Source organism: Cebus imitator, unplaced genomic scaffold (assembly GCF_001604975.1).
Source record: "Cebus imitator isolate Cc_AM_T3 unplaced genomic scaffold, Cebus_imitator-1.0 Scaffold306, whole genome shotgun sequence".
Lineage (NCBI taxonomy): Eukaryota > Metazoa > Chordata > Mammalia > Primates > Cebidae > Cebus > Cebus imitator.
In genome coordinates, this window is record NW_016107621.1 from 2,684,593 (window position 1) to 2,694,201 (window position 9,609).

The 9,609-nt window shown below is 49.1% G+C and overlaps 1 protein-coding gene across 1 annotated transcript; it reads right to left on the minus strand.

Annotated features, from left to right (window-relative positions):
* Window positions 1-5,502: 5,502 nt before the first annotated feature.
* Window positions 5,503-7,959, minus strand: IFNL1 (interferon lambda 1). The gene is made up of 5 exons (XM_017503063.2): window positions 7,678-7,959; window positions 7,256-7,333; window positions 6,069-6,218; window positions 5,883-5,966; window positions 5,503-5,788 (listed from the first exon to the last, which is right to left on the minus strand). The coding sequence occupies exons 1-5, from the start codon at window positions 7,846-7,848 to the stop codon at window positions 5,696-5,698; spliced, it is 576 nt and encodes a 191-aa protein (XP_017358552.1). The 5' UTR covers window positions 7,849-7,959; the 3' UTR covers window positions 5,503-5,695.
* Window positions 7,960-9,609: the final 1,650 nt, after the last annotated feature.

A 9,609-nucleotide genomic window follows, 5' to 3' on the forward strand; every position in this document is an offset into this window, starting at 1 on the left:
AAACTACAAAAATTAGCTGAGTGTGGTGGTGGACACCTGTGATGCCAGCTACTTGGGAGGCTGAAACGGGAGAATCGCTTGAACCCGGGAGGTGGAGGTTGTAGTGAGCCAAGATTACACCACTGCACTCCAGCCTGGGTGACAGAACAAGACTGTCTCAAAAAAAATAAAATAAAAAAAAATTAAAGAAAGTGGGGTGGGGGTGTGCAAAGCTACAAGGAACAGGGCTTTAGAGAAAGGAACCCAGACTCAACCCCACTAAGACACCCTCCTTATGCATCTCTCCTGTCTGCTTCTCTCAGCACAGATTTATCCCTTTCAATTGCATGTGGTGAGGAAAATGGTCATTTACTTACAGACACAGACTCAATCTTTCCAGAGCCCAGAGATAAAATGGCAGAATCTCTAGTCCTAAGAGAAAAATCCCAGGGAAGGGCTCTGATTGGCCTGGCTGTGGTCACATGGGAACCCCTGCATGGAATGCTTTGATTGGCCAGGTTGGGGGTAGGTGGGTCCTATGTCCAGGTTGTGTGTCCTGGGAAGGGGGGGATTGCTAAATATTAGGTTGAACCATATGAACTTGCAATTTTTGTAGGTCAGACATTATAGAGTATTGGCAATTACATGTGGTTGAAGCTAATACCAGAAAAAGTAGGATAAGAAATATTGTTGGCTGGGCGTGGTGGCTCATACCTATAATCCCAGCACTTTGGGAGGCCAAGGTGGGAGGATCACTTGAGGTTAGGGGCTGGAAGCCAGCCTGGGCAACATGGCGAGACTCTGTCTCTACAAAAATAAAAATAAAAAATAAAAAATTAGCCAAGCCTGGTGCCATGCACCTGTAGTCCCAGCTGCTCAGGAGGCTGAGGTGGGAAGGTTCCTGGAACCCAGGAGCTTGAGGCAGTTGTGAGCTATGATCGAGCCCCTGCACTCCAGCCTGGATGACAGAGCAAGACCTTGTTGCTTAAAAAAACAAAAACCCAAAACAAACAAACAAAAAAAGAAAACAAAGAAAGCTTGTTGCTGTTATATGCTCAAAAAAGAAACAAAAAAATAAGAAAGCCTGGTGAGCATACAAAAGCAATAGAGCCCAGGTGTGGTGGCTTCCCAGCACTTTGGGAAGCAGAGAGAGGCGGATCACCTGAGGTCGGGAGTTTGAGACCAGCCTGGCCAATATGGCAAAACCCTTTCTCTACTAAAAGTACAAAAATGAGCTGCACATGGTGGCGGGCACCTGTAGTCCCACTGACTCTGGGGGCTGAGGCAGGAGAATTGCTTGAACCTGGGAGGCAGAGATGGCAGTGAGCCGAGATTGTGCCATTGCACTCCAGCCCGGGCAACAGAACAAGACTCTATCTCAAAAACAAAACAAAGCAAAACAGGCTGTGATGGCTCACGCCTGTAATCCCAGCAATTTGGGAGGCAGAGGCAGGCAGATCACGAGGTCAGGAGATCGAGACCATCCTGGCCAACATGGTGAAACCCAATCTCTACTACAAATACAAAAAATTACCAGGGCATCTGTAATCCCAGCTGCTACTCAGGAAGCTGAGGCAGGAGGCAGGAGAATCACTTGAACCCGGAGGTGGAGGTTGCAGTGAGCCCAGATTGCGCCACTACACTCCAGCCTGGGTGACAGAGCGAGACTCTGTCTCAAAATAAATAAATAAAATAAATAAGTAAAAAAAATAAACAAAAGCAATAGAAATCCTGGTGTAGTATACGGAAGTTTTGGAGGAGAAGGTGGTATTGTAAAAATGAGCCAGGTGAAGGCGTGGTAGGGGGAGAATGATGGGAACCGTCCTGAGCAGGGGGAACCGCTTAAGCAAAGGCCATCACAAGAGAGAAGGAGGGAAGGCTTGTTACTGCGCTCTGGAGGTGGAGTGCTTGCTCTAATCAATCAAATTGGAGTCACGTGTCCCGCCAAATGAGGGAGTGGGAAAGGAGGTCATTTCTAAAGGAAAATTGAGGGGCTGTTACCAGGAGTAATGGATGCTGGTCAGGCAAAACCAAAATATATCCAGCTCAAAATCTCTTCTCTGAGGACTTGGCATCTCCAAGAGAGATTTGCAAACTTGTTGTTGTTGTTGCTGTTTTTTTTCCATTGCAACATTCATAATTGAAGAGGCTCATATGCCTGGGCTGAGACATGTCCTATATGATTAAAATTTTTATGAAATATTAATTGACCACCTTCTCTGGGTTCAGTGCTGGCCATGCAGAGATGAATTTGTGGGGATACATTTGGCCGCAAGAAACAGAAAAATCCAATTAACATGACTTAAGCAATAAAGGCATTCAGTGATGTCATCTGAGAGTAAGTCTGGAGTTAGGGGATTGCAGGGTTTGGTGCAAAGGCTTGTTAATATCAGCAAGGACCCAGTCTTCTACTCTTTTGTTCTACCTTCCTCAGAATGATAGCTTCACACCCTCAACTTGTTACCTTGTGGTCACAAAGTGGCTGCCATAGCTCTGGGTCTCACATCTTCATATCAATGAACTAAGCAGGAAGGAAGGGAGCAAGGAGGAAGGAGTTCTTTTTGTATTGAGGAAGAAAAATATGTGAAAATAATAAGAGTAACGGCAGCAAACACATGTATGGGACTCTCCCCTTGCCAGGCTCTGTTACTTTTTTAGATGGAGTCTTGCTCTGTCGCCCAGGCTGGAGTGCGGCAGCGTGATCTCGGCTCACTGCAACTTCTGCTTCCCAGATTCAAGCTATTCTCCTGTCTCAGCCTTCCGAGTAGCTGGGACTACAGGTGCATGCCACCACGCCTGGCTAATTTTTTGTATTTTTGGTAGAGACGGGGTTTCACTGTGTTAGCCAGGATGGCCTCCATCTCCTGACCTCAAGATCTACCCGCCTTAGCCTCCCAAAATGCTAGGATTACAGAAGTGAGCCACTGCACCTGGCATAAATTAATTTAAGAAGCCCTTAGTAGGCCAGGTGTGGCGGCTCATGCCTATAATCCCAGCACCTGTAATCTTAGCTACTCAGCAGTCTGAGGCATGAGAATCAGTTGAACCCAGGAGGCAGAGGTTGAGGTGAGCTGAGATCGTGCCACTGCACTCCAGCCTGGGCAACAGAGCGAGATTCCATCTCAAAAAAAAAAAAAAAAAAAAAAAAAAAAAAAAAAAAAAAAAAAAAAAAAAAAAAAAAAAAGAAAGAAAGAAAAAAGAAAAGAAAAAGAAGCCCTTAGTTGCATGTCCACTCTGAGCTGTGAGGGAGCCTGGGAAAGAAGGTATCAGGCAAAAGGGACAGAAATTCATGTCCCGGGCTGGGCACCATGCTGCCCCCTACCTGAACTGAGGTTTTGCTAGTCATAGAGTCTATGATATAGGGGGAATGGCAGTGAGGTTGTGTATAAAATTCTTTTTAATTTACAAATAAAGTTTTTTACGTTCACTTTTTTTTGTTAAAAATTTCAATATTGATTTTTTAAAAAATTTTATTTTTTGTGACAGTCTTACTTTGTCACTCAGGCTAGAGTGCAGTGGCAGGATTGTGGCTCACTGCAGCCTCAACCTCTTCAACTCAAGCCATCTTCCTGGGACTGGGGCTACAGGCACGTGCCACCGCGCCTACCTAATTTTTAATTATTTTTGTTGAGACAAGGTCGCTGTGTTGCCTGGGCTGGTCTCGAATTCCTGCCCTCAAGCAATCCTCCCACCTAGGCCTCCTAAAGTGCTGGGATTACAGGTGTGAGCCACCGCACCCGGCCACATTTAACTTGTTTTTGGTTATCAAGAAGGGTGCTTCAGCTTTTGCCTGTGGGTTGTGTGTAATTTTTTGTGTATGACTGTTCTCCAGCCCTCTGATTCCTAATCAAGAAAATACTCAAGAATGCAAAGGAGGCTGGGCGTGGGAGGTCATGCTGGTAATTCCAGCACTTTGGGAGGCTGAGGTGGGAGGATCACTTGAGGCCAGGAGTTCGAGACCAGTCTGGCCAACATGGTGAAACCCCATCTCTACTAAAAAGACAAAAATTAGCTGGGAGTGATGGCACGCACCTGTAGCCCCAGCTACTCAGGAGGCTGAGGCAGGAAAATCGCTTGAACCCAGGAGGCGAAGGTTGCAGTGAGCTGAGATCTGGACATTGCACTCCAGCCTGGGCGACAGAGCGAGACTCGATCACAAACCATCAAACACACACAACAAAGAGTGCAAAGAAGTGAGAGTCATAGAATTATAGAATCGAATTCCATTCTAAAATCCCTATCATGTGACAAAAAGTCAACCATTCGGAAACTTTGGTGGGGCTGGTGCGGTGGCTCACGCCTGTAGTCCTAGCACTTTGGGAGGCCGAGGCAGGAGGATTGCTTGAGCCCAGGAGTTCGACACCAGTCTGGGCAACATGATGAAACCCTATTTCTACAAAAAACACAAAAGTTAGGCGGGCGTGGAGGCACACACCTTTAGTCCCAGCTGCTGGGAAAGCTGAACTGGGAGGACGGTTTGAAACTGGCAGGCGGGGGTTGCAGTTATCTGAGACAAATTGCAGATCACGCCACTGTGTTCCAGCCTGGGCGCCAGAGCCCCAGACCCTATTCCCCTCTCCCCGACCCAAAAAAGAAACTTTGATGGGTTACTTTTGGTAATAAATTTCTCATGACACACCTCACAGTGAATTGTGATGGACTGGTGGCTGTCTCACTGTCCCAATATTGCCTTATAACAAACCAAACTCAGTGGCATAAAACAAATATTATTATGCTCCCAGTTTCTGTGGGTCAGGAACTTAATCAGGGCCCAGTGGTGATGGGCTGTACTCCAGGTGGGACCTAGAATTATCTAAGTGCTTCTTCATGCACATGTCTGGTTCCTGAGCTGGCATAATTCAAAAGCTATGCTGGGATTATCCGATGGAGTACGTATATGTGGCCTCTCTGTATGTCTGAGCTTCTCACAGAATTGTGGTCAGGTTCCAGGTTGTAGCATCCTGAGAGCTTTTCTTTTTCTTCTTTTCTTTTCCTTTTCCCTCCCTCTTTCTTCCTCTCCTTCCCTTCCCTTTCCTTTCCTTCTTCCTTTCTTTTCCTTCCCTTTCCATTCCTTCTTCCTTTCTTTTCTTTTCCTTCCCTTTCCTTCTTCCTTTTCTTTCCTTTCCTTCTTCCTTCCCTTTCTTTCTTCCTTTCCTTCCCTTTTCATGGTGAAACACGGGGTTTAACCATGTTGGCTAGGCTGGTCTTGAACTCCTGACCTCAAGTGATCTGCCTGTCTTGGCCTCTCAAAGTGCTGGGATTACAGGCGTGAGCCACCGTGCCCAGCAGGACAAGCACATACTTGCACACATGTGGGCATGAACACTCACAGTTATGTACCTTCGGTTAGGCTCAAGTTCAGGCAGACACTCATGCATACGAACACATACACAGTCACAGAAGTCAGGCACACACAAATATACACAACCAGTCACAAATTTTGCCTGCATCCCGCAGACACCCACACCCAGTCACAGACCCACAATCACACATACACTCAAGAATTCACCTACCGCAGAGGGTTCCAATTCCTTGTTGTTTATTCATGCATAATGTATAAAAATAAAACAATAAACTCAGCCCTAGGTCTCAGTCTGGGCTGCGGCTTCATAAATAAAGGGTGAGAGGAAATAATTTAAGGAAGGAGTAGGGCTCAGCACATAAATAAATAAGGTGTGGTGTGTCAGGTGGACGCGGGGTGGGTCGAGGTTCTCAGTCACAGGTCCCCGCTGGCGACACAATGCAGGTCCCGTATGAGAAGGCGGAAGAGGTTGAAGGTGACAGAGGCCTCCAGGCAGCCAGGGGACTCCTGCAGGGGAGGAGGGGACGGGTCAGGAGCTGTCCAGGGTCTGGTCTCCCAGTGGCTCCCCAGACCCCAGTGTCTCCCCTCCTGGGTCACTCACCTTTTTCGGGGCCTCCTGGAGCCGGTGCAGCCAGTGGTGGAGGCGGCCCTGGGGCCTGGGCCCTGCCGTGGGCTGAGGCTGGACCTGTGTGCAGAGGAGGGTGGTGTGTGAGGCAGAGCTGGGCCAGGACAGGGGAAGCTGCTGCTCAGAGCTCACAGACCTGGTGCCCGGGCCCCAAGTACTCACACATGCCCGGAGCTGGGAGAGGACGTGGTGCAGGGTGTGAAGGGGCTGGTCCAGGACGTCCCCCAGGGCCGTGTCATTGTCAGCAGCGGCCTCCAGAACCTCCAGCGTCAGGGCCAGCTCGGCCTCCAAGGCCATGGGGCGCTCCCTCACCTGAGAAGAGGTGAGAAAGAGCAGGTGAGGGAAGGCTCAGTTAGTAGGGACAGGTAGGCAGTCCCAGGGAGGGTCGGTGACTCAGTGCATGTGTTGGGGACAGGTGTGGGGTCTGGGGAGAAGGAGACAGGAGGGAGAAGACATGAGGAAGGATACAGGTGAGTCAGGAATGCCAAGGAGGCAGGTGAGGGGATAAGTGAAATGCAGACAAAGGAAGGGGGACTTGAAGGGGCTGCTGGGACGGGTGAAGAGAAAACGGGTTTGGAGTGCAGTGACAGGGACAGTTGCATGCTCAGAGAAGTAGGGTGGGGCTGGCCCAGTGGCTCACATCTGTAATCCCAGCACTTTGGAAGGCTGAGGCAGGTGAATCACCCGAGCTCAGGAGTTCGAGACCAGCCTGGCCAACATGGTGAAACCCCGTCTCTACTAAAAAGACAAAAGTTAGTTGGGTGTGGTGGCAGGCGCCTATAATCCCAGCTATTCGGGAAGCTCAGACAGGGGAATCGCTTGAACCTAAGAGGCGGAGGTTGTGGTGAGCCAAGATTGTGCCATTGCTCTCCAGCCTGGGCACCAAGAAGGAAACTCCGTATCAAAAAAAAAAAAAAAAAAAAAAAAAGAGAGAGAGGGGTGGACGAAGGGTGAAGGGGGAGCATCATGAGCTGGATGAATGTCAGGGAGAGACGATGAGGGACAGGTGAGAGGGAGAGAGTCAGTACTGAGGACAGGGAGAAGTGGCGCAGGATGAAAGGTACAGGTTGGAGAGAGACTGAGGACATTTGGGGGAGAAATAAAGAGTGAGAGCGGAAGTGACAGGGACAGATGAGCCAGAAGGGAAATGGGGCTGACAGGAGATGATAAAAGGACCCAGGGGAAGGACAGAGTCAAGACAGCAGTTGAGAAGTGGCAGGGCCACAGGACAGGTGAGGACAGGTCCAAGAGAGGGAAGGACACAGGAAATGAAGAAGGCTGAGGGGCCACTTAAGGAGATAGGGGAGAGGGTCAAGGTAAGGGTGAAGGTGGCCCAACATCCAGCTCACCTGGAGCAGCCGCAGGTCCCAATTCCTGGGGAAGACAGGAGAGGTGCAATTCCAGTCTTTCAGCCTGAATGACTGTTCCTAGAGAGCAAGGGTAGTGGTTAGCCCACAGCAGGAGGGCTGGAAGCTAGCTCATAGCAGCAAGGATGAAGTTGGTCTGACAGCATGGGTTTAACCCAGTGCAGAAAAGATAGAAGTTCGCCATAGTTGGAAGGCTAGAGGTTAGCCCACAGTAGCAGGGCAGAGGTTAGCCTGCAGCAGGAGGGCTGGAAGCTAGCTCAGGGCAGCAAAGATGAAGTTGGGCTGACAGCATGGGTTTAACCCAATGCAGGAAGGATAGAGGTTCGCCATAGTTGGAAGGCTAGAGGCTAGTCCACATTAGCAGACCCTGTAGTGGAGGTTAGCCCATAGCAACAGGCACTTACCAAGGCATCCCTGGCCTTCCTGAAGCTCTCTAGCTCCTGCGGTGGCAGAGATTTGTACCTGTCAATGTGGCAGCCCTTCCCAGTAGTGATGGACTTGGAAGTGGGGACAGAGCCTGCCACAGCCAAACCTAGCACCAAAGTCACCAGCATGACGATCCAAGCTGCAGCCATGGCTAAATCGCAACTGCTTCCCCAGCGGCATGGCTCTGCTTTTTAGCCGGGAAATGAGGAATGCCCAAGATGAGCAATCCAGGATGATGTATGTAAAGTAAAAAGGTAATTGGAAATGAGAATTTCCGCTTTGACTTTAAAGGCATGAGTGGGTGGGGCCAGTCGGGGAGCCTGGTGAGGGAACAGGTGTGGGTGGGGGCAAATGAGCTGGGAGCTGCATCAAAAAGGAAAGGGAAAGTAAATTTCTTACTCCCTGGGTGGCTCTCAGGCAACTGACCTCAGGAAGTCCCTGAGGGAGGCTGAGGTTATGGATAAGGCTACCTAAGCGGCAGGGAGAAAATTTCTTTTTTATTTTAAGTTAGCCAGGTGTGGTGGCCTGCACCTGTGATCCCAGCTACTCAGGAGGCTCACTTGAACCTGGGAGGCGGAGGTTGCAGTGAGAGAAATTGTGCCACTGCACTCCAGCCTGGGCAACGGAGTGAGATTCTGTTTCAAAAAAAAAAGCTTCTTTTAAAATTTTATTATTATTATTATTTTTGAGACGTCTCGCTCTGTCACTAGGCTGGAGTGCAGTGGTGCGATATCGCCTCACTGCCACCTCTGCCTCCTGGGTTCAAACTAATCTGTCTCAGCCTCCTGAGTAGCTGGGATTATAGGCACGCACCACCACGCCCAGCTAATTTTTGTATTTTTAGTAGAGACAGGGTTTCACCATGTTTGCCAGGATGGTCTTGATCTCCTGACCTCGTGATCAACCTGCCTTGGTCTACCAAAGTGCTGAGATTACAGGCGTGAGCCACCGCGCCCGGCTATCATTATTATTTTTTGAAGATGGAGTTTCACTCTTGTTGACCAGGCTGGAGTGCAATGGTGCAATCTTGGCTCACTGCAACTTCTGCCTCCTGGGTTCAAGCGATTCTCCTGTCTCAGCCTCCTAAGTAGCTGGGATTATAGGTGTGTGCCACCATGCCTGGCTAATTTTTGTATTTTTAGTAGAGACAAGATTTCACCATGTTGGCCAGGCTGGTCTCGAACTCCTGACCTCAGGTGATCCACCCACCTTAGCCTCCCAAAGTGCTGGGATTACAGGTGTGAGCCACCACCTTATTTTATTATTTATTATTTATTATTATTATTTTTTGTAGAGGTGAGGGTTTCACTGTGTTGCCCAGGCTGGTCTTGAACTCCTGGCCTTAAGCCATCCTCCTGCTTCAGCCTTCTAAAGTGCTAGGATTAGAGCACGAGCCACTGCTCCTGGCCAAGAGGGAGCTTCTGTCACTGGTTTAAGATTGTCTTGTTAACTAACTCAGTTCATGCTCCTAATGTTTCTATGAGTAGTTATTTTTATGATTATGATGGTTAATTTTAGGTGTCACCTTGACTGGTTAAGTTTACCAGAATTACACGTTAGTTCTGGGTATGACTCTGAGGTGCTTTCAGAAGAGACTGGCATTTGACTCAGTGGACTGAGTAAGGAAGACCATCCAATCGGCCGAGGACCTGAATAGAACAAAAAGGCGGAGGAAAGGTGAACTTTCTCTCTCTTACGAGCTGGGACACACTGCATCTGCCCTTGAACGTCAGAACTCCAGGCTCTCTGGCTTTTGATTGCTGGGACTTGCAGCCGGGCACGGTGACTCACGCCTGTAATCCCAGCACTTTGGGAGGCCAAGGCAGGCAGATCACTTGAGGTCAGAAGTCTGAGACTAGCCTGGCCAACATGGTGAAACCCCGTCTCTACTATAAGCACAAAAATTAGCC

Bases quoted from the DNA above. Each gene is read 5' to 3' on its own strand.
- IFNL1 (XM_017503063.2), bottom strand. From the start codon at position 7,848: ATGGCTGCAGCTTGGATCGTCATGCTGGTGACTTTGGTGCTAGGTTTG. The intron at 5,967-6,068 runs GTGAGTACTTGG...CTCTGCACACAG, and splicing joins TCTCCCAGCTCCGGGCATGT to GTCCAGCCTCAGCCCACGGC. The intron at 5,789-5,882 runs GTGAGTGACCCA...CCTCCCCTGCAG, and splicing joins TCCAGGAGGCCCCGAAAAAG to GAGTCCCCTGGCTGCCTGGA.